Below are 24,902 nucleotides of genomic sequence, written 5' to 3' on the forward strand. Positions count from 1 at the left end.
AACAGTCCAAACAGCTTAAATACAATAACAGAAACATGTCTTTTCAGTCTCTTCTCATCTTTCAGAGCTTTTCATTTGGGAACAACAATGCCAACACAACTCAATCCCACTCCTTTTGGCTCACAGGGCTTCCACGGAGCAACTGATTCATTTATTTTTCCTTGGTTTTCCTGTTTTTCAAGTTTGACTCTGAGCAATCTATCCTGCGTTTCTTCAGCCAGGATCCCTAAACTCAGATCAGCCATGTTCACATTATGGGTTGACGTACTGCATCCAATGCTCCTTAAATTCAGTAGGTGATCTAAAGTTTAAATATCAAATAACATTGCTGACACGCCAGAGCCCAAATGCTTATCAGACGAGATATAAAGGCCATGTGTGTACGTAAGTCATCTTCTCTAGACCCAACACTACCCCGACCATCACCCCTGATGCCTCACCTCTCCCATGGCGAGTCCCTCCAGAGCCAGAGCCTGAAAGTCATGGTTCAGCTCGTCCATGGAACGCACCTGAATAAACACAAACCCAGCTTTATTTATAGAGGTTACATAGTGATTGAATACATAACATATTTGCAGATGATTACAGTAGGTAACACTACAGTTAAAAGTTTGTAAAGTAATAATGATAATGATTTTTATTTATATACAATTGTATGTCACAGAATTATGTTTTTGCATTTAGCCCATGGCAATTTGTTTATATAAAGTATTGTAATATTTATACATGTTGTCCGTGGCAACTTTCAGAGGAAAAAATGCCGAATTAAGTTAGCGCTACTGCAAACTGAACATCTTTTCCTCCTGCAGCTTCTCATAAAAAGCATCATGTTTGTTGACTTTTATTATAAAGAAATCATAGTAAAAGCAATTTGTCAGCAAGCTTTAGACGGAACCCTGTAGCTTGCATAATAGTTTGCAGGGGAGCGGCTGGAAAACCTTAAAGCTCCAATCGATGTGACAAACTACTTGAACATTTGCCGACTCATGCTGTGTGCAGAATAAAATCAGATCACGTTTTGCTCAGAGAATGAAGGACAAAAGGTTAGTTATTGTCTGACCTCAAGGAAAGTTTGTTTAGCTTCTACAAGTATTCTGGCACCTGTAGTTTTAAACATCATTTGTTTTTACCACCAGTAAAAAGGGGTGTAACCTTAAAAAGAAATTGAACTTTGTGCCTGTTTTTTTAAATAAATGGCCATTGATGCTTTCGTTTTTTCCCTTACAATTGAAACTTTGAAAGATTTAGTTTCCCTACATCCCTTACACATGACCATGTTAGCATCAACAGTGTATTGCACACAGAGTCGAAAGGCAATGTTTACATAAGAATTACGTTTTCTGTGTAGAAATGTTTCTGTCAACTTTTACAAGCAGACAGAAGTACATATGACATGATAAAACAACAGAACCAGTGTTAAAATGCTCCTACTTCACATACACCAACACACACCTGGCTGTCATGGATGTTGTCTCCAGCGGGCCAGCGATGTTTCCCGGGCTGTTCACCGTGCTGCCGCTGGAAGAAATAGTCTACCATGGCATCATCCTGGGAACGTCCAGCACCCGCCACACCCTGGGAGACACACAGACACACACACAGGTGCACATTATCCTGAAATTACTGACAACAGTAACAAGCAGACAATTGTAGACATGCAGCCTGGACTGTCAGTATTTACCTTCATCATTTTGTATTATAAATATAAAACTTGAGCATGCCAACAGTCAAATACACAAGAAAACTTAACCTTAATATAATGCAATAAAATAGCCAAATACATGTCAAATATAGAGTAGAAATATCATAAACCAAGGTTTCAAAGTAAGAAAAGGGCAAATTAATCAAACAACAACCCTACAACAATATTGAATTGTCAAAAAAAAAAATCAGGATGAGTACTCTAAAGTATCTCCAAAGGAATGTATCTGCTTGACATTTTTAAAACAAAGACATTCAATCCCACAAGGAAATAATTGTACATTCATAATTATTATCAAAACAGCTCCATTGGTTGAGGCATTTAGGCCAAATACTTTCTTCTAAAAATCAAATGCACCTGATAAGAGGCTGCATTTCCTTTTTACTGGCAAACGTAAGCTGACTTCCTCTCTTACTCATTTTGAGGGTAAACATAAAAGTTTTCCACAGAACAACACGTCGTCAGAGACTCAGTCATCTCGTTCTGCAAACAGCTGGGCTCGGCCATTTGCTATACACGCAAAGCGTGCAGCAGAACAAGTTACCAAAAGCCTTTTAATCAGACTAAATTGCTACTTATCAGATGGACTGGACTGTTTTTTCCAGGATTAGTCATGAAACATTTTAACTTTGTTTTTAAGGAGACACTTTATTGCCCTCACACATTACAGTTCACTTAAACCGAGACATGACATTGTTCACTACTGATTCATTTCAGAGGACACTTCAGATCATCTTTATTAAATATTTTTAAAATAATTCAGTTAGCCTGTCTGACAAGCAGTAACTATGAAAGGCTAACAGCATTACTACATGACAATAAAACAAACCCTACATACATTTAACTAATTGGTGTTCCTCTTAACAAACTACAGCTATGAAAACAATTTATATTCATGTATCTATTAGTTATGACCATCATAAACACCAGAGCCCAAGGTTATGACTTCCACCATCTCAAGCATGTTACATGTAATGTTGCCCAAATTCAGTTGAACAATATGTACACAGGTCCCGTCTGAATAACAGCCTCCTCCAGCTCTACCTTATGATACGCAGTAGCCATACTGTTGATGCTATGAGTTGCTATTGTTGTGATCTGCAGAAAATGACAAGTATAGGTGCTAATAGTTAATGAACAAAGTTGATAACGAGACATTTAACCCTTCACAGACTATTACTGTACATACAAATGTAACAATTATTAGCTGTTTAATTACATTTTGCGATGAAAAAGTGGATAAATGTAGAGAATGTGAGCTGGCTTGCAGGAGAGGGACAATAAGCAATGGTCCATTTTGGAGCCTTGAAGGCTTTAGTACTAGACAGTTGTCTGTCCATCAATGAACGAGATATGTCAAGGTGGTGGGCTTTACCTGCTGGCTGGGGGGCGGGGCCTGGGGGGTCTGCCCAGTTGGAGGGGCATGTCCTCCGCTGCTCAGCACTACGGGCATGCTGGGAGATGTAGTTCTATGGTGGGGGCTGAATGAATCCTGCCAGAGCACTGCTTTCCTCTTCAACACACACACACTGCTCATTCCACCACAGCCTGTCCAGAGAGAAAACACTGGGTCAATGCATTGAACAACCTTTAAGATAAGACAACATAAGACGCTTTCATTTAAATAAATGTCTGACAGGTCACTCTCCATAACCAAATAAGGCGTTGGTGATTGAGCCAATGCCACCCTGATGAACATAATTGTAATATTGATGTATTTACAGTATTATGAACGCTGTCTGTGGCGAAATTCCTGGAAAAGATTGCCGCATTAAGTGACTGCTAATTCCATCTGGACATTTCATATTGCTGCAGCTTCATGTTACAAAACAAGACAATAGGCACTTTTGACAGCCGAGTTAGAAATATTGCAGGAAGTACTGGAGCACGGTGACGTGTCAGACGAAGAGCTGCAGGTGACAGGTTGCAAACCTCCAACTTCTAAGCCACATAACCAACTAATTTTACTTTCCCTGTTTGAGGTCTCATGTGTTCAATAATATTACATCAGAAAATGGATTATCATTTTGCGCAAGTTAAGATGTAACTTATAAACCGGTAAATGAGTCTAATTTTAAGCAAACAAACCTGTTGTAACATAAATCCAGTCAGAAGCAGGCAAGCAAGTCAGACTTATCTTAGTAACTATGTCACAATAACTTTGTCCTTGTGCCATTTTATACTGTACTTGCAACCAACACAATATATGATCCATGTTTTACAACCCTACTGACAGAAGACAAAAACATGTAGCATAACAAATGGGTCATGTAATCCAAAAGTGGTTTATGATCAAAGTGCAGAGTCAGTGTTGGTGTTATGAAAAAAGTAAGCAGTGTCATCTCATGTAAATAGATAAGGGCTGCACAATACCTAATTTCAGCATCTGCATCACCGGACGGACAATGTAAACAAAATCAACCTCAAACTGGTCACGGGTTGCACGATATATCGTGTCGTGACGATTTTGGAAAGGAAAACTTGCGCGGCTCTCATGTCAGGGGTACTTGAGTGAGTGACATACAAGCTCTGCATGCACAGCAAACCACAATCAAATCTCTAAAGCGGACGGACCCGGTGATTAAAGGTAAAAACACTGAATAAAGTAGTTTCATGTGTTTCTCCAGGGCAGTTTGGCGCTGCTAACCGAGCTAGCTCAGCTTGTTGCCCTGAAAACTTAAGATCCAGACGTCCGTCACTAAAATCCTTCATCCGGTTCAATATAGTTAAAAAAATACCAATTGTATAGCATTAAAGTTCAAGAAAGGATGGTTTGCGGAAAAAAAAAAGAAAGTATTTTCTTCAATTTCTGTATGTTTTCATATCGCAATATATATCGCAGGGGGGGGGGAAATCGCAATGTCAGTTTTTTCCAATATCGTGCAGCCCTAGTATGCAGTGAACCACCAATAACAGTAATTCCTGCTCTATTTATCAAATAACCAAAGCAGACCCCACTAGTTGTCAGCCACTACCTGAAATTAAGAAAGAACAGGTGGAAAGAAACAAATATATGAATATTTTTTGCACAAAATGCTAACAGGTACCTTGTTTTCATCAGCTGTAACTGGGTGTATACAGGACAGTGCACCATATTGAGTAATGTAAATTGTTGGTCCCCAAAAGTGCTTTTGAAGAATACAGATATTTCTTACCCTAGGCCACGTGTCAAACTCAAATCAGGCCCTTGGTGGATTTAATTTCGGCCGGCAGGATAATTTTTAATAAAAAAAACATTATAATAACAGTTCTTATTTGGTTGAAAATGTAGTTAGCTTAGGCAACTGATGTAATGTCCATTTTGAATGTAGACCTACATATAACTCTGAAGCACAGCGCTAATGAAAAATAATGTAAAGTACATAATCAAATTAGTTTAGTTTAATTGCTTCATTAGGTTTATAGGTTTCAGCCACGTAAGAGACAGCACTAAAATGAATCATACAGTAAGTCTTACATTCTTGAGACAAAGAGGCAATTTACCATTAAAGCTACTTAATTGCTGATAATTACAACAAGAGTGCTGGGATCAACAGATACAGATATAAACCCAGGACTCACTTTACAAGCCGGACCAGGAGGCAGGTTTATTAATGGCCAACATGCCCGTCTGCAGTCAGCATGACATACTGTACATTTTACTAAATTTCTGTATGTGGCGGGACCCAAAACAACAGAATTTCATTGAAAGTCAAGTTCCAGCAAAACTGCAAATATAATTTTCTTTTCTGCTTTTAAAAGATTTTGTATTGGTTCATCTTTCTTTCTCTGCTACATGCAAACTTTACTTGTATTCATTTTAACAAGGCGTGACCTGTTTTTAAATGTAAAGCCCATTCAGCTGCATGTCTTGTATGAAAGGTTCAATTTTGTTACCCTTCTCTGGTTCAAGGTCTTCTATCCACAGCAAGTTGGTCATTATGTAAACCAAAGCTGCATGGCTTTAGGTGAGAGAGGGCTGCAGATTAATGTTTATAGTAGAAGTTCACAATGTTACAGCAGATATTTAAGACTACCACAGGTGCATATACTCAGTATCTCTTTCATCAAGAACAAAACCGAATGCATAAGCACCACAAACATCCTTCAAAATTATAAAGTTGAACTCAACACCCCTCTTAAGAATTACTTGTAATACATTTAACATGAGTTGGGATAAATGTACCTGAACAACTGGCAGCTAAGTGTATTGTGTAAATGAGAACTCTTCAGTAGGTTTCGCACAAGAGAGATTACTGACTTTATTTGCCAAGAAATTGAGACAAACTTGAGGAGAAGGTCGGAGGGGCCCTGTCATTTAACCTGGGTAAAGGCTGTTAGACAGATCGTTGTTAACTGAGCAATGAGAAACCAAAGAAATATGTTATGTGGATGCAGGGTCCTCACAGTTTGGTGGTTATTTTACAACCATTCCTTATCCAACAAACTCTAATCTCTGTTAAAATTAGAAGTTTCACATTAGTGTCCCTACAGGCCATGAGCAAATCACAAGCACTTCTTCTCACACCGAGCCTGACGGTGAATAATCGAAGCATGCAGCTTTCTCTGGAGTCTGCTGAAACCACTGTGCAACATACACCACCTCCAGAAAGACAACAACCAGAGGCCTGCAAGACGAAGCCGGTTCAACATAACCTGGATATGTTTGAGTTACCTGGCTTACCTAATCCAAAACAAACGCGCTCTCGCTAAACGGTCCTACGACGCTGGTTATCAACTCGTTAACTCAAGCCAGCTTAGCCCTATCTAGTTAGGTACGCGTTCACATGTAAGGGGTGGTATTTGGAGCATTCGAACAATCACAAACATGGAGAAGCGTACTGACATCGCAGCGCGTCATACTTCCTGAATGAAAAGTCAACTATATTATTAGACAAATATGAAGACGTTAAACTTTAAACATCCATGACATGACACTTTCTCCAGAATAAAAGCAACATAGTTGCACCTGCAAGGTGAATACAGCTGTTAAAAGAAAAAGTGTTTGAATGCATACATTAACAGGTTTATGATATCACTGCCCCGTCTAAGACACGAGTGGATCTGACTTTAATTACATTTGACTCGAGTGTTTCTTCAACTTAATGTGTTGCTTAAAATAATACTTCTGCATACAGTATGTGACACTGTAACGGCCCGTCCACACGGCGGCGTGCGTTGAAGCTTCAATGCTTCTGCCCATTCACTTTGAATGGGGTGATGTCATGCTTTGTGGGAGCGTTGCTTCCCTTTGCTCGCTTCAAAAGTTGAGAAATGTTCAACTTTTGAAGCTTTGACGGAAGCCTCAGCCAATCAAATCATATGCCAGTACAAGCTCTAGCGAATCAAACTGCGTGCTTGTGTCCGGGGCGGGAGATTCATGCGATTGGTTGTTGGTCGAGTTTCAGACAAGCTCAAAGGCAAGCTTCAACGCACGCCACCGTGTGGACGCTACGTAAGTGTTGCACGACCAGATACGGCTCAAGAAGCTGACTCAGATAAGGAAATATATGGTACATTTTGATGTGATATGACATGAATGACACATCGACGTACTCACAGTGCCGCGGACTGTACGTAATGTTACTTTGATCCGGTTACTTATGTTGTGGCAGATAGTTAAGTAAGCTTTCTTAACGCTAATTTTATATTAGTCAGATTGCTCTGAAGATGGGAGGTGATATTCTATTTATTTTCACGTTCACAGTCAGTTGAATTTTGCCGGCCATCTTTCCTGCAACGGCATTTTTTCTGTATTTCCTTTATCCTGTAATATGACTTGATAGCTTTAAACTCTGCACACTGAGCTCTGATTGGTCAGCAGGCGGTGCTTTCACTGAGTTGAGCTCTTATCCTGGAACCAAACCTGCTCCGGAGCAGGAGGGGTATACTACGACTCTAGTTCAACCTATCTTGGATATGTTTTGAGTTACCCGGTTGACTTAATCCAAAACCAAGCCGCTCTCGCTAAACTGTCCTACAACGCTGGCCATCAACTCGTTCGCTCAAGCCAGCCATGTCCTATCTAGTTAGGTGCGCGTTCACATAAAAGTGGTGGTATCTGGAGCATTCGAACAATCACAAACATGGAGAAGCGTACTGACAGCGCAGCTTCATACTTCCTGAATGAAAAGTCAACTATAATATTAGACAAATATGAAGAAGTTAAACTTTAAACATCCATGACATGACACTTTATCCAGGATAAAAGCAACATAGTTGCACCTGCAAGGTGAATACAGCTGGTAAAAGAAAAAGTGTTTGAATGCATACATTAACAGGTTTATGATATCACTGCCCCGTCTAAGACACGAATGGATCTGACTTTAATTACATTTGACTCGAGTGTTTCGTCAACTTACTGTGTTCCTTAAAATAATACTTCTGCATACAGTATTTGACACTGTGAGTGTTGTACGGCCAGATACGGCTCGGCTGACTCAGATAAGGAGATATATGATACATTATGATATGATATGAATGATAATGGGACACATCGACTTCTGCACTCACAGTGCCGCGGACTGTAGGCTACGTAATGTTACTTTGATCTGGTTACTTATGTTGTGGCAGATATTTAATTAAGCTTTCTTAAAATAATAGTATAATAATAGTTATAATAGTCCGATTGCTCTGAAGATGGGAGGTGATATTCTATTCATTTTCACGTTCACACAGTTGGTGATTTTGGCCGGCCGTCTTTCCTGCAACGGCAGTTTAAACTATTTCCTCTGCACACTGAGCTCTGATTGGTCAGCAGGCATGGTGCTTTCGCTGAGTTGATCTCTTATCCTGGAACCTATCCTGCTTCGGAGCACAGACTAGGTACCAGTATAAGTCAGCATGGAGATTTAGCCCGCTAAAAAGTGAACCAGCTTCGTAGTCCCGGAAATCCCAGAAGTTATCTTGCTAAACAAAAATCCTGCTTTGTAGTATACCCCTCAGGTTAGCCGTTCAGCATTTGTTACCATGGAGATCTAGCCCGGTAAGAAGTGAACCAGCGTCGTAGGACCGGAAACCCAGAGTTTTCCCTTTAGTTAGCTTGCTAAGTGAAAATCCGGCTTCGTACAGGCCTCAGGAGCTGACCAGTCTCAAAACATAAAACAAACCAGCCAGCCAAGTGATCATTCACATAGGTACTCATGCTTTTTTTGCAGCTCCACTTTTCATTGAGAAACAAGGAAATGTTAGCTCTGTATTCCTCTGCTGCAAGTGGTGTAAAGTAACTAAGTAGATGTACTCAAGTACTGTACTTAAGTACAATTTGGGTGGACTTCTACTTTATTTGAGTATTTCAATGTGTTGCCAATTTGTAACTACCCCACTACAATCCAGAGGAAAATCGTGTACTTTTACTTTGCAGATTTTGTTAAATGATGTGAAATATAATCAACACTTAAATTAGACTTGAGTTACACCTGGAGTAAATCCACAACCCAACCTAACCTGCAGTATACAAAGTAGTTCAAATTAATAAAGTATTTTGATGTCAATACTTTTGTACTATTTGTATTTGCAATACAGGCCTTTTATTTATAACAGTATTCCTAGACTGTGGTATTTCTACTTTTACTTTAGTGCAAAATATGAGTACTTCTTCCACCTCTGGTCAGCTACAGCTTGAGATCAGAACACCCGGAAATCCACAACACTGCCTTTCCTCAAAGCAAAACGCACACGGCTTGTAAAGCTACAAGTTCTAACTTAGCACACCGAAGCATGCACGGTGTTCCACAGTCTAACTGGGTTAATCATTATTCAATACCGGGGATCAATGCACCGGATACCGGGCACAGACAGGGGTGTGACAATACGAGCAGTTAACCTGCAGCTAGCAGCAGATAACGTGAGGTGTCTGAGACTAAACATTTCCCTCCTGACAGACATGACACATCCAAATGTAAAAGCATACTTAATAAAGGTTTCTTCACGGTTACCGGGGTTTCCTTTTCATGCATCCGCCCCCCCTTACCCACAGTCTCAGGACCTGTTATGAAGGGTTCAATGCCCATGTCTACCAACAATAACACGGCCTCCCGAAACAAGCTCGAACCGGTGACCAAATACGGGCTCTATACAATGTTTTCAACGTCGGCATTGGTGCCCTAACATCCCCGTGTTGTTTTTAATAGACACCCGGGGATGTCTACCTGTCTGCCGAGCCTGCAGCCCCACAGGTCCCCCGTGACGCGGATGCTAACAAAGGCCCGAGAGCTGCTGTCTGGAGCGGAAGACCGACACAACGGGAGGAAAGAAGCAGGCAGCAGAAAGAGAGGTAGCCGTTACTCCCACACCAAATACTACTTGTTACCCCCTCCCTGAACCACCATTGCAACAATACCGGCACCAATGCATGGATAAATAATCCCCCTATGTATCGCGACCGGGTAACAGGGGGTACTCACCGGCGGAGAGGGAGGATGGACGCGGATTTCGGCCCCAGTGTCTCTCTTACACCCCAGGCTTTCACTCCGACAACATGGCCGCTCAACGGAGGAGCAGGCGAGAGCGCTGCATGACGGGAAGGGATGAGAGAGAGCGTGCGGTTCATTGCGCCAACCGGGAGGGGAGGGAGGGCCATACCGGGACCGGTCCTTTGTTATGTTCTGTGTTTATTTTGCATTTAGATTTTTTTCATTCATATTTTTATCATTACACAAAAAAAGAGCTTTAAAAAAAAAAAGAGCATTTGCCACACAGTCGTCTGTGTGATTGGTCACTAAAATAAACTACAAAAATAACAAAAACATGTTATTATTATATGTATATTACCATAGTGTTTTAGTGGTTCTTACGGTAAATAGAAATGCTAATATCCACTTTACATGTGGATATTATGTGATTTTATTATCGGGGGTTGGACACAGCGTCTACCGGGGTCTCTACGGTAACGGGGAGCTTGGCAGCCATGGCAACGTGCTGCGCCACACGGTCAGCAGTGAGCGGCTGCAAGATGCTCTGCTGCACCTGCGGAATGTGAGAGGATGGTTTGTGGCCTAAATAACAACAAAATACCCTTTTTTGGGTCTTTGGTAAGGTGCCACTAACAACCCCTAGTCTGCAGACTGGGGTAAATAGACTACACTAAACCGGTAAGTGGGTGACGTAATACAAAAAGATGATAGCAGCCCAGTAAAAAATAATCTATGGTAATCATATGGAAATGTTAAGGGTAGGCTGATTAAAAATACATACGTGGTCCAGTCATACTGGATTGAATAGCCTGAAGTGTAGTTCGACAATAAAATTAAAGTTATAAAGTAGCCTACATTTGGTACTTTTGGTACTTACATAAAAGTGGATCCAGGATAAATCTTTTGTCTTGCACCTCACAATTCACAACAACAAAATCACCTATCTGCCCAATGCCACTTACACAGGCTCATTGTTTTAGTTTTATGTTGTGGTTGATTTGTTTTGTTTATTAAATAAAAAAATCGTTTAAGCAAATTAAACTTGAATTACCACGGTCATCTGTAGTAAAGTACTTACTGTAAAGGATTGCACTTTTTATAGCTACAGGGCCTTGTATAATCATAAACCAAGAAGAAAACAATACAATAATGATCTTTCTTTGAAATGATTAGGAACATAAAATCTAAATTTCTAGCGTTGAATTATTACCATTTAAGAGGAACTTAAATGAAAGAGCTACGGTGAGCTCACTTTTTATGACTGCAAGAATAAACTAAATCCCTTTATGATATCAAAGTGCTATTTTCTAATGTGGGTCTTTTAGGTTTATGTTACACTGTGCTGCAAAACCAATTTCCCTTAGGGCCTATGTGGACAAATTAAGATGAAAGTTGATTTTTTTTAAAGTCGAAAAACGCATCAATATAAATTTACAACATATCAAATCCTCATTATACAATATCAGTTTATAGAAACTAACCAAACTAATCCAGCAAACATGTCATTCTGTGCACCTTAATCCAAATATTAAAATAATGTAATCAAAAGGAATAAAAGCACTTATTTGAATGTGTGTCTACAGATGACAACAAAAGTCATATTTAACGTAGAAAGTGTATTTTTATTATTTAAAACTTCTCCCTACACCAAATAAGGGCTTCACCTCATACCTGTCCCCATGTTCTCCTTTGTGCGTTCAATTAAAATTACGATAACACTTGACCATGACGTTATGTTTCTCTCTGGTCTACTTTATGGCCGTTCTTCTGTGGAAATCAGTGAATGAGTTGCAGAGGTGAATGTCGTTTTTGAAAAAGATTGAGAGAATTTGCTGCAGTCGGGATCAAAGAGGGAAGCATGACGTTATCAAAAAAGGGGGAACAAGAGAAACAGGTATGAAGACAAAACTTTTATGTGTACCAATCTTCCCCAAGACCTACCCGCCCCCTAATGCAACCCCCCCTTTCTAAATGTAACCAACAAAACAATCATTGGCTGGTTATTTACATGCACAGTATCCCCACTGCTCCCCCCCAAATAGACACACTAATGCCTGATCCCAAAGCCATCTGCATCCCTTAGCTTCAGCATTACATGTACAGTAGGCTGAGTTTATTTTCCTGAAAACTAAATATCCTGCCAAAGGACATTTGGCTGGATTTTTTGCTGAACTTTAAAGGATAAGTCTGGTGATATTTTGTGTTTATCTCATTGTCAACCAATCGCATTAAAACACCAAAACCAACCATGACATTATCCCATTGACTAGAAGTCAGAGCCTGGTATATCTCATTCCTCTGTGATCCATTGTTGTAACATAACTTTTAAAAAAGAATATTTAAAATTACATCAATGAGCCACACTGTTGCACTCGGTGATATGTTCCTTCATTCTGATGAATCTAGGCACTGTAGTTTATTTTGAACTGAGTCCTGCTGCTGTAAATACTCAGCAGTGCAGCACACTCGCAGCTGTAAATAGTACCAAACAAATGTGCGCTTAAATCGGGATCCACGATATTATGACTTCACGATAATAATAACAACTTGATAACAATATTATGGCTATATCCAACAAACAAAAAAATAATAGTGTCTATGACCTTGTTTATTGTGCGTTTTCTCTTTTTTGGCGAATAAATTACTTCCTTAAAAAAGGAAGGCGGAGAAAGTTTGTGCGTACAAAAACGATATAACTAGTACACTAAAAAATAGCTAAAAGGCAACCAGATTAACTGATAAATAAAAAAATCAACAACGCTTCAACACTTCCTCCAAGAACAAGAGCTTGGTCCAAAGAGCCACAAGCTGAGAACGTTTTAAACATTTGAGAGAGTGATGAACGGATCTGTTGGTTTTGGTCAATAATAAAATGTATGAAATATCACCAGCCTGATCCTTTAAGCAGTCTATCCTCTCGGCTCCACCTGCTCTGTTTCACTTCCGCAGCAGACCAGGTGGGTAATGTTAAAATCTTGAGTGTTATCAGTGGTTTTAACAACACAGGAGGTAAAGATGGCTTTGGGAATGGGAATCGTAAGACTGCTCTAGTTCGACATCACCACGTTCTAATACGACAATAGGTACGAGCCGTGCCTCTTTTTATTATGTGACCCCACCCACATACCCGCCCAATCCCCCCTTCACACACACACACACAAATAAGGACCCAAAAAAAGTCACAGGACACCGAGTGGTAAGAGTCCAGGGTGCAACCACAAAGTACCAGCTAGTCCTGTGGTGTTACACAATCACACACAAACATACACACAGTTGTGAGAGTGTTGAGAGCTGGCAGTTTAGTGAAGTGTGTCCTCGGTAAATTGACAGAGGTTTCCCCAGCTCTTGTTATCTGTACCTCCTCTTCTTCTTCCTCCTTCATCTTATCACACCACCTGGCATGCTGGTTCTTCCCTGAGTTCTGTACATTCTATTCAGGGCTGTATTTCTCTTTCTCTGACACAAGCACACATGCATTCACGCACAGATGTCTCTCCCTCCGAGTGGGGTAAGTCCATTCTTCCGGTAAACTGTGACACACAGTGAGTGTATTGAGGCACCGCCGCTTTCCATCCACAGTGACACCGTCAGGGTAAGGCCTGAAGGGGGTGCTACCAACGGTTAACCAGCCCTGGGATGCAGAGAGGATGAGATCAGTGAGAGACACAGTGTTACAAATCAATGTAACGTATACTGTACTTTGATATATGTGCAGGAAAGGGGGATTCCACTGATTTTACACAATAAAGTTTGATTTACTCGTCACGAGAAAAACATAAGGCTTCTGTGGATCTGGAGGGAGTTTTTTGCAGTGTTCTTGGCCTAGGCTGTAACATTTATTTTCCCAGAATATTGCAGTTAAGTGATTTAGCTACGCATTAATTGGTTCGTTACCATCTGTTTGTCTTGACGACAAGACCTGACTGCAAGGTGTGGTTAGCATCAGTTCTAAATGGATTGGCAAAATACAAATATCCTGAGTGAAGCTTAATACTGAGCAAGGCAAGAGAAATAATATAATATCAACAAAGACCCAACACATGTCCTTAATAACTACTGTAAGCTGCAGACATCAGGAATTCATTTGAAATCGTCTATACGCAAGACAAAAAGGCGGATGTTTGATTTGGTACAAAAGCCGATAGAATTGTAAAATAGAAATGAAATTCCTTTTTATATAGACTGGTAAACATCATTTTTGACCTTTAACCCTTTGACCTGTGTTAGATACTCTTTCTCCAAATACCTCATAGTATGTTTACTATTTTTTGGTGTATTTCTGTTTATTGTCTGGAATTTCCCCTTGAGGAACAAATGCAGTATTTTAAACTTAATTGAAATACAAACCTGATCTAATCTAGGGACTAAAAGTCTGTACATATCTTGGTTTAAGCTACAGTGGTTTTTAATCTTAGTGAGGGACTCAAACACTAAACATTTAGAGTAACACAGAGCTGTAACAATAAGATAAAAAAGAAGGAGAACAAGGTATATGACAACAAAGTATATTAAAATAGAGCATGTTATATCTGTAACTCACGTGTAGAGAGGCTGCAGTTGCAGATGGGAAGACTTCTGAGGAGGCTGGTAGCCGTACGAGTCAAAGCCACCGATGAAATCAACTAAAAAAAGAGAAAGAAATGACATCATTACACTTTCCCTTAAATATGTATTTGTTTTTTGACCAGGTGTTGGTTTCACAGATCAGATTCTATTTTGACCGGAAAACCTATTGATGAACAACACCTTTATATCACTGTAATACACTCTGACATCAGAATCTGCACAGATACCGTCTCACTGCTTCTATGTCACTGATACATTGTTCTAATCTTTCCAGATCAATGTGGAAGGAACAAATATATGTGGTGGCAGCTCAAAGAGAAAATTGTCCCGGATGTTCTGCATCAGTGGAGATTTAGACCATAAGTGAGTGATCTGGTTTGTGATGCGTGATGTGACATTTTAATAATAATATTAATCCTGTGATGTTTTTGTATAGTTGTAATTGCTTCTTCAAAATGTTGAAGAAAGAATGTTCTGAGTTTATGAAGCAAAACACTGCAGAACACCATTTTTTTTTAAAGAAAACAATCCAAAGGGCTGCTTTTCCTAAACATGTGTTTATGTTATGGTTAATATAACTGTTTTCCTATCTGTGAGTTATTTTGAATGTATTTCTTAGTTAAAAATGTGAAAAACATCAAATATTTTTATTTTATTTTGATTACAACCAAAACCATGACAACATTTCTATATAGAACTATTAAATACTATGTGTGTGTGAACTTCAAGAATCCAGCATCAGCCGTTACATTGCATGCTCTTATCATCATCTTTTCCCATCAGCACTTTGTTTTCACGTGCATATTATTCTGACAAAGCGTGCTGTTTGGACATGACAGGCTGGCATAGCATGACACTTCCTTTTACAGGAAATGCATATGTCGTATTGTAACTAAAGGACCTCATTTACTTCATTAAGTGAAACATTGATGTGAGCACCAGGAGGAGATTAAGCATTCAGACACACAGATGGCAGAGACAAGCACATGCCAGCAGACAGACTCCTTGAATCTTCCCACAGATATCTCTAATATTCCCACAGATAAAGCGGTCAGATCCCCGAGAGGGAATTCTCTGCTGTGATTTAGCTCAGCATGAGCCGGCAGGAGAAGACAATGAGCTATGACACAAGTAAACCTGATCGGCTGAGCAAGGCGCTGGAAGAGGATCAACAAGCTTTTAGGAGAAGATAAGAGCACTCACAGCTGTCCTCGTCATCCTGGAAGACTTTGCTCACGTAGCAGGCGTAGACAAAGCCAAAGAGCTGTTAGAGAAGAGAGAGGCTGCAATTAAATGACTGCTGTTGTACAGACTGAGTCACTGCTGACTAAAGTGTGTGTCAAATAAGGGTCAGCAAACAAAAAATACTGTTAAACAATGTTTAGAAAATGTAGTAATTTTACAGGGTAAAATTGGTAAAGCTTCTTAAAAGCATTTTTCAACCAATTTCAAGGTACCTAAACCATTGATGGAACTTTGGTCATCACATCTCAAATGAATACATAAAGGCTATTGCAAAAATAAAAGTCTAGTAGGTTCGATTTAATTGAGTCATCAGGTGCAGGATGCTAGCAACATTTTTGCTTTACATGAGTGATTGTGAGGATGCAAAAATCCAGCATTTCTGTAGGACAGCATTCAAATTCAAGCATTTCCCTATCTTTGGACAAACATAACGTTTTAAATGAAACATTTTGAAAACTTTCAAGACTTTGTATGTGTGTGCGTATGTGTGATACGTACAGCCAATAGGACCTGAAAGGCTGAACTCAAAACCTCTATGTATTGGTAGTCGAGGAGACACCCAGACACAGTGATGACATGGTGGTCGTCAGGGGCCATGTTGGAGTCCAGCACGGGCGTCACCAGGCAACCAGGACCATGCTCCATCCACCACGAGCGATGAAGGGATGTGTTGAACGTCATGAGAAAGTCCCTGTCCTGAACATGTGCACACACACATACACATATATAAAAACATGGCTACAGATAAGGGTTATGCTCATGGTTGAGTGATTAACTAATATGGATATATTTTAACAGTGTATTTTTATTTCTTCTTTACTCTGTTTAATATCATATTAAACTGAATATCTCTGGATTTTTTGTACAAACAAAACACAACTTTTTCAAACATTGAAAGACCTAGGACTTTGAGAAACTGGGATGGAATTTGTTGAGTATTTTCTGATATTTCTAAGTCTTCCAAATGGTATCTCTTGACCATGAAAATAATCTTGTGTAACTAAGTAATAATCTAACTGTAGACAGATGGAATAAAGCAAATATTGCGTTACACAATCAGAACGACTGAACTCACCTGTGACAGGTTTCCAACCTCCAGGTAGAAACAGATAATGAACGAGTTCCAGCCCACCCAAAGGACCAGCCATACTGCATACTGCCAATCAGATACAGGGATCACTTTCTGCACACTCATGCAATATCAATTTAAAGTAAACAATAGCTTTGTGCATCTTTGGAAGGGGGGGGGGGGGGAAATACTCACAAAGATAAGGTATCTGAAGCGAAACTGCACGGTGCCAAACATGCCCAGGATGACGGCCATAATGTGCAGGAAGTTGGCCAGGATGGGGGCCCATTGATAGCCCATAAAATCAAACACCTGCCTCTGAAGGGCTGCCACCTATGGGACAGTGGGAGGGGTCACGCACACATTAGAAAAAAGACATCACACACACACACACACACACACACACACACACACACACACACACACACACACACACACACACACACACACACACACACACACACACACACACACACACACACACACACACACACACACACACACACACACACACACACACACACACACACACACACGTCTGCCGCAGTTGTTTCCATGGTAACTGCCTGGAGCACCAGCCAGTCCAGTGACTGTAAAAGAGGAGCAACCCCCTAAAAGCACCCCCAAACTAATGAGGATCTATGGGTTGAGCGAATCCCCCTGCCTCCCCACAACTCATCAGCACAGCAAACAATAGCCGGGATAACTAGCCCTCACACTGCTGTGCTCCATCATTCTCACTAGAGAAATAGCTGATACCATCTCACATTATTACATACTTATTATGTTTTAGAGGGATAGTCAAGCTATTTGTAGCCACAAGACATAGCTAACTTTAACTCCAGAATGGAGGCCAGATGGTGAACAGGGCCTCCTTGTCCCATCTCAACATTCACATGTTTTTTTTGCCAGAATGGGGCTATCACCCCTCCCTCTACTACAGACATACAAACATGCCCTGACACCAAAGCACCCCCCCACCGTACTTCAAAGACACACACACACCCTCGCCTGTAATGTGGCATGGCACCCCAGCAGCTGCAACTCTACGCTTTTTTAATGTGACTGTACACACAGGCTGGACAGAAATGTATTACAATGTGCATGTGTTGTGCGTGTGTCTGTAGCACGCTGCTCCAATTATATCATCATGGTGAGTGAGTGATTAGAGAGGCAGCTTTGACAAATAAAACAAACAAACACACACACACACACACTATATGTATACACACACTCACCAACTGCAGTGAACATATCACCAGCAGCGTGCATCTTCCGTCGCACTTCCCCATCTTGGAGGGCTCGGAACGCGGCATGGAGCCCCGGAGGCTCCGGGGGAAGGACGGCTCGCCGGTCAGATCCAGACTGCCTGGCGGTCTCAGCTCACAACATTCCCGGCTGTATAGACCTGCCTAAGGCCGCCGCCTCCTCCTGTAGCCTCGGTGTGGCCCTTTTCTCACAGCGAGTGACCCATCTTGGCAGCTGTTTTTGTTGTCAGTAAATATGCCAATTACGAGCAGAGGAAGAAGAGGGGGGGGCGTCACTTCACACCGGCCTGCTGCGGTCCGACCACCACCGACAACCGAATCACCTCGGCCACACCTTCCGGAGAGGGGACACACAAAGACACAAAGACACAAAGAGAGACGGAAAGCTGTCATAATCTGCCCCGGGATATAGACAGAAATTAGCATCATATGATACCCGATCACACGGGGGGGCGGTGGGGAGGAGGGGACCGACCCCGCGGTGTTACTACACGGCTAGCGTTGGGCTACACGGACACAAAGCAGCCCGTTGTGACTCACGGTTTTCTAGGAGAGGAAGAGTCCTTGTGCCCCCTTTAAACCTCGTCGTCCCGACCTCCGTCTGCTGTAACTGGAACTAGTTACTGGGCGGATCTGTTCACCAGCATCGGGCACCGAGCTCCGTCTCGCAGCGTCTTTTGTCAACAATCGGTGCCGGGGCAGGCGCAGGAGGAGCCGGGGGGAGAGAGAGAGAGAGACGAGGGGGTGAGAGAGAGAGACGAGCGGGTGGGGGCTCTCAGTCACCGCGACCCCCTTGAGGAGGAGCTGCATGGATTCTGCAGACCCGCGTGCGTGACTGCGCGTGGCCGAGCAGCAGCCCCGCGAGGCGTTCGGAAAAAAACCGAACACAAAAGAAACGGGGGCTGGTGGCGGTGGTTCAGACAGCCGAAAAATAACTGTGATCGCCTCCCACTCCCGCCCGAGCAGAGAGCAGCCCGCCGCTCGTCTCCTCGGGCAGCGGTTATTCAGAGCGGAAGAAACATAATTAACAGCCGTGTTTAATCCCAGCTACTTAACATGAGAGGCGAGCAGTGCGATAGTCTTACAAAGTTAAGATATGAACAGTCAGATAATTAACGCTTAGTCGGTTATCACAAGGCCATATGACAATCAATGGAAAACGAGTTATCACATTTTCGTTTACTTATGCATAAGGCTTTCTCAAATAAAAATGAGTAAGCAGTTAAAACATTTTGTAATTTCTCTGCACCGTAACTACTTCTCATTTTGTTTGAGTTAAATATTGTAACGGTTAATATCTCCACCTTATGTAGCTCAAAGCACTGTGAACTGCCTTGCTTTATAAGGTGCCAAACAAACTTGTCCTTGCCCCTTTCTAATAGGCTGTCTGAAGTGACCCACACATTTAAAGCCCTACTTAGTTGAGTAACCATGTTCATTGTGCAATTAAACAGCTGTCACATGCCAGAAATTATACACAGTGCTAATTAAACTGACCTAATGTATTACAACTAGATAGATATTTTTAAATCTTGTAAATATCAGTTACCTGTAAGAAGTGAACCATATCCTGCTGCTTCATTTCAACTCAAACGTTGTCTTTTACCAAACAACTTATTTATAAGCCCTCAATGTCGAAGTATTTAATTATTACCACTGTGAAGTAATTGTAATATCAGAGCAAAGGCACAATGCTTTCTTTAGAAGTAGAATTGGATGAATTATATTAAATAACATTTTCTATATGTAGCTCTACATTTTTGCTAATGTTGGCCCATGCTTTGAAAACAGCAATCAGGCAAGGATTTGTTTGTATTCTGCCAACAAACAAATAAAACACACACAATTAATAAACTCCTTGGTGGAAAAAAAAAAAATGTTACCGCAGGAATGCCCCACAATGACAAATGAATCCCACAAACAGTTTTTACAGAATACTCAAGTTTATTAAAAAGAAACAATTCAGAATAAAAAAAACAAGTCACTGTGGAGGTTGTTTTGACCAGTGATCAACTTCAAACACGCGTCCTGAGGTTGTTCTTTGACAAGCTGAAGCACATGAAATTACAGAGACTCCAAACCCACTGTCGGATACCACCCATCCACTTCTTAGGCAGGACACTCACACACACAGACACACACTCATCCAGGTGAACAACTCCCACACTCCCTACTGAATTTCTCCCATGTAGAGCCTTTTATCACTGGCGCCAGACAGCACTGTGAATAGAGACAAAGAGGAAAAAGATGATTCAACTTTTATTGTCAGTTGTGTTCTGAAACTAAGCCTTAGGTGAACAAATACACACATACAAAATATGTGTTGGGTGAAAAGACAACTGCACAAAGTCTTTCAACATCTCTATTCCACATTAGGAACTGTGTTTTCTTTTTTTAAATGCATAATCTTTGCTTTGTTTAGAACTAGTGTCCACATATATCTTGCATTTTCGTAACCCTGAAACAGAGACTACGGAAAACGCTGATAAAAACGTTTTAGTTTGAAAATGTCAGTACTGCGTTGGATGGGCTGAAGCTGAGACTTTTGAAAATGATGATGCAGAAACTCGCTCGCTGCCGGACTGAACTTATTGGCCACAACGTCTGCTTTCCAGATTCCATAGCTGACATAACATTACGTTTTTCCTGAAGGAAACTAACAACATTACCATCGACTACATGTTGTCAATTCAACATGTATTATTAATTACCGGGGCTGTCCACCTTGTTGACTATTCTAGCAGTCGTTGTGAAAGTCTGGATTATGTAGTGCTACTACCGCCTACATGTGCAAGAGGAAATACTATTATTCTAACATGCCCAGTGTAACAAAATGGTCATGTGATTCTAAGTTTTTAGGTATGTTAGTTCGGAAAGAGATTATAAATGAAGCGGTGCTTAAAAACTCACCTAGATAAATATAGTTTGCATTTGAAAAGGAAAACGTGTTGTTGTCAATGCATCCTAAAGTAGTGACTGACTCACCTATAGGCTCCTCTGGGTGAAAGGCGACTTCGTTGACGGAGCCGGCATGTCCCGGCAGCTTGTACAGGATTCTGCGTGATGTGGTGTCCCAGATGTACACAAATCTATAAACATAGACAAGAAAAACAGCTGGAATGAGTCCTAACTAAGACAGCTGAGACATTGGACACTGAAGGATTTTCATATTTTTGTTACAATACATCATGTGCTATGTTGTTGTATCAAGTTGTGCTGTTGAACTTGAAGGTGGATTAAAAGAAGTTGAAAGAGTCAAATTGCATCGAGAACATTACAGCTTGACAGCAATCTAAGATGGATACTAAGCTAGGAAGAGAGACCCAAGTCCAATTGTCCTCAAGTAATTATTATAAGTCTGCACATTTACACTAGTGAGTTTAGTACATGCTAATGTCTTATCTTGAAGTTAGTTTAATATAAGCGCAACCTCTAGAAATACATGTAAATGTACTCAAAAATAATAATAATGACAATTATACAAATGTCTATGTGTATGGGAGTTTGTTTGTTTGTGTTGCCTCTCACCTGTCGGCTGAGCCGGCAGCTATCTTACTGCCGTCAGTAGACCAGGAGCACCTCAGCAAATTCTGAAAGACAGGAAGAGATGTTAGAAACAGCATTGTTATAAGAAGGACAAGAGCATCATGTGCTGTTTATTGCAAGTAAAAAAAGTGACATATTTCAATGCCTTTTAGAGAAAAATAGATGTTGCTAGGTGGAAAAAAAATATTTGTTATTCAAGTATTTTCCTCAATATATATACCCCCCAAATGGTATTAACAGTGGAAGAACATGTCAGTACACAGGTCAGAGTTATTGATGTTACCTTCTCAAAGTTGTGAACGTTGCCCTGGAAAATCTTCACACATCTCTCCTTGGGTGCAAATGGTCGAACATCCCAAATACGCACTACACAGAGGAATTAAAGAAAGCAAAATCTGGCCATTGCAATGACACTCTTATAAGCTTAAGAAAATTATGTTGTTATACAAATAAACATCTTACCTGTGTTATCCATGGAGTTTGAGAGAAGGTATGATCCCTCAGAGCTCAGGCTGAGTCCTGTCACTGAGTCACCGTGGCCGTGCATATTGTAGATCAGCTTGTTCTGCCTCAGGTCCCACACCTGCACAACATAGAAACAGCTGATGACGGAGTTCAAGCCGCAGAACATACAGATTACAGGCCTATATGTAAAGAACAAAGATTATAACCAATTTTCCTTATTGAGGTTGAAATCCAGGGACAAGTGGAAAAACTAAAACATTTTCTTATAGCACATGCAATTGCAATTCCCAAGTTTTCTGTGTATGCTGTAGGCCAGTACCTTGATGTCATTGTCGATGCCTCCTGAAAGGATCTGATCACTGGTGTCATTGAATGTTGCAGCGAGCACCTGGTAGGTGTTCTGGAAAGTGTGGATCGCCCCTTTCTTACGGATGTCCCACAGCTACAACAGTGACAAACACATGTAGGAAGATTAACCGGAGCCTGATCAAATGGACTGGAGTACTTGAGATAAATTAAAGACCACATAATAAGAATCTGTTAATGAGACTTGTGAGAGAGGATATCAAAATGAAATGAAATATCATCCAATTCAACAATTTATTATTATACCTTGACGGTCCCGTCATCACTGCCGGTACAGACGAGTTGGGGCCCTCGACGGGCTGGGTAACAGGTGTTAACGAAGGAGGTGTGGCCCTTCAGGCGCTTGATTCTCTCTCCAGTTTCACTGTCCCACACTCCTACAGTCTTGTCTGTGCTTGCTGAAAACAGCATGCTGAAATACAGAGCAAGAAAACACAGTTTGACACATGTATCCACCTTATTGACCATGAATTAAAATGCATGGATTTGACACATTTCTTGCCAGTAACCTAAGCCAAGTGATACATTTAACAAATGGAACGTGTGTAATCACGTCCAATTGTTTACAAAAACTAGATTAAATAGTTAATTTAGCTTTGAAGGTGGTTTTGCAAGGTAAGGAGTAAGTTGACTTGTATTGAATTAAATCCCCCCTTGAACTATAGTGTTTATTCTGACAACCGTCATTCAAAAAAGTTTCAAGGGTTGTGTGTTACTTTGTTTTGTGCTTTAGAATATATCTTAGAAATGTACTTAATCTGTGATCGTTCCTACCTGCCATCTGTGTTGTAGTGCAGCTCCATCACTGCTCCACTGTGGCCCTTCATCGTGGCATAATTGTCACAATCTCCGTACACATTCCACATCACTGCAGCAGAGAAACACAGTTTACAACACGTTTTTCACAGTAACTAAAATATGTTTGTAAGTTTAACCAAGGACGTGTGAGCCTCAGGATTTTAAATATCTTACAAATGAGCCTATCAAATCCCGAGGAGGCCAGCGTGGATCCATTGGGGTGAAACTTGCAGCAGTAGACCTCGCCCTCGTGACCAGACATCAGCATAATGGGAGCCTGCAAGCTGGAGGACCGTGGAGGACCCTATGGGAGATTAATTAAAGGTCAATATATATGATTAATTTAACATCAGCATTACAGCCCAATAATAAATTAACAGTTGTAAATGTTTTCAGCATAACATGTGTCAATTAATGAGTAATCACAAATTTCAGTACAGAAAAAAACAAAGATATATTTGAAGCTATTCAAAAACAGTTTTGTCTTACATAGACTTTCCAGGCCAGTTATGTAACAAAACAAATAGGACATGTGTCATAGGCTTTTGTATTAGCTAATACTATGAATTTTGACCTCAAAGATTCATAATTGGCTGTGCTATGTTGAGCATCAATAGTTTTCCATAATATGTAATTGGTTAAGTTGTACAGTTGATGTTTATTTCAGTGGATTTAAGGTAAACACGAGTTTTAATGGCTTTTGTCTTGATGCTGTCTAAAGTAGTTTCAACTTAGATAAACATTATAACCTTCACAAATGTAGGATGTAATGCAAGGGTATTGTATTAGACTCCATTCGTTTAAGCAAGATCTTGCTAATAAACTGCCTACTTATTGTGCATTACATTTACTAGAATAATTTCTTTCTACATGATTATTATAACTAATAATTTGTTGTTCAAATGTTACATTTATGTTTATCACAGTAGAGTGCAAACGAAATGTGGAAATGTGACCTGGTAACTAATCTGTCATCTAAAAAACAAAATATATTAACAATAAAGAATTTTAAGTCTATTTCGGTTTTTTCCAGGCCTTGTTTCTGAACATTAAAAACACCACAGTGATGTTATTTTATTTTCCTGCGTAGGGGTTTAGCGAGCCACAGTTCAATTTATGCACCTAAAAGCAAATCTTAGTGCACTTAAAATGACATGTAGTTCATAAATGAAGTAATTCATTATGTGTTTCAGTGTTGTTTGTCTCTGATAGATATAAATGAGGACTTTGGTTGTAGTTACTCTACGCACCATGGCCACGAGTTGCTGGGACTGCGCCGCCGCCACCAGCTCTGTCCGGGGCCGCTTCACGGCGGCTGGAACCATCGCCATGTCCGCCGGTCTCTTCTTGGGTTCAATCATCCTGAGACAGTCAACAAGAAAAGGCAAAAGCGTTGGAGTTATTGCTAGAGTTTATAAAAAATGAATGGACGTCTTTTTCGGAGGGACGTCGAGCGAAAACGAAGAAGAACAGGAAACTACTTC

The 24,902-nt window shown here is 40.6% G+C and overlaps 3 protein-coding genes across 4 annotated transcripts in view; all 3 read right to left on the reverse strand.

The window, feature by feature from the left end:
• pum1 (pumilio RNA-binding family member 1) overlaps nt 1–10,247 on the reverse strand; it is a 31,298-nt gene extending 21,051 nt beyond the window's left edge. The window contains 5 exon segments of the mRNA XM_079654211.1: nt 441–509; nt 1,453–1,575; nt 3,078–3,227; nt 3,229–3,250; nt 10,087–10,247. Coding sequence (XP_079510337.1) covers nt 441–509; nt 1,453–1,575; nt 3,078–3,227; nt 3,229–3,250; nt 10,087–10,232 — 510 coding nt within the window. The 5' untranslated portion in view covers nt 10,233–10,247.
• A 1,449-nt stretch (nt 10,248–11,696) lies between these two features.
• nkain1 (sodium/potassium transporting ATPase interacting 1) lies at nt 11,697–19,210 on the reverse strand (the record flags this gene model as incomplete). 2 transcript variants are annotated; one of them, XM_079654213.1, is made up of 8 exons in its annotated part: nt 18,784–19,206; nt 18,214–18,577; nt 17,171–17,308; nt 16,982–17,062; nt 16,405–16,602; nt 15,865–15,925; nt 14,636–14,717; nt 11,697–13,726 (listed from the first exon to the last, which is right to left on the reverse strand). In XM_079654213.1, exons 2-8 carry the CDS (start codon nt 18,289–18,291, stop codon nt 13,717–13,719), a joined length of 648 nt encoding a protein of 215 aa, XP_079510339.1. In that variant the 5' UTR covers nt 18,292–18,577; nt 18,784–19,206. The 2 variants fall into 2 exon arrangements, with proteins under 2 accessions (XP_079510339.1, XP_079510340.1); XM_079654214.1 differs by lacking the exon at nt 11,697–13,726 and having other exon boundaries at nt 14,632–14,717; nt 18,784–19,210.
• A 944-nt stretch (nt 19,211–20,154) lies between these two features.
• On the reverse strand, nt 20,155–24,801 carry snrnp40 (small nuclear ribonucleoprotein 40 (U5)). The gene is made up of 10 exons (XM_079655042.1): nt 24,669–24,801; nt 23,593–23,722; nt 23,395–23,488; nt 22,867–23,032; nt 22,574–22,696; nt 22,252–22,372; nt 22,073–22,155; nt 21,772–21,833; nt 21,229–21,332; nt 20,155–20,463 (listed from the first exon to the last, which is right to left on the reverse strand). Exons 1-10 carry the CDS (start codon nt 24,777–24,779, stop codon nt 20,414–20,416), a joined length of 1,044 nt encoding a protein of 347 aa, XP_079511168.1. The 5' UTR covers nt 24,780–24,801; the 3' UTR covers nt 20,155–20,413.
• Nucleotides 24,802–24,902: the final 101 nt, after the last annotated feature.

The sequence above is a fragment of the Notothenia rossii genome, assembly GCF_949606895.1.
Source record: "Notothenia rossii genome assembly, chromosome: 10".
Taxonomy (NCBI): Eukaryota; Metazoa; Chordata; class Actinopteri; order Perciformes; family Nototheniidae; genus Notothenia; species Notothenia rossii.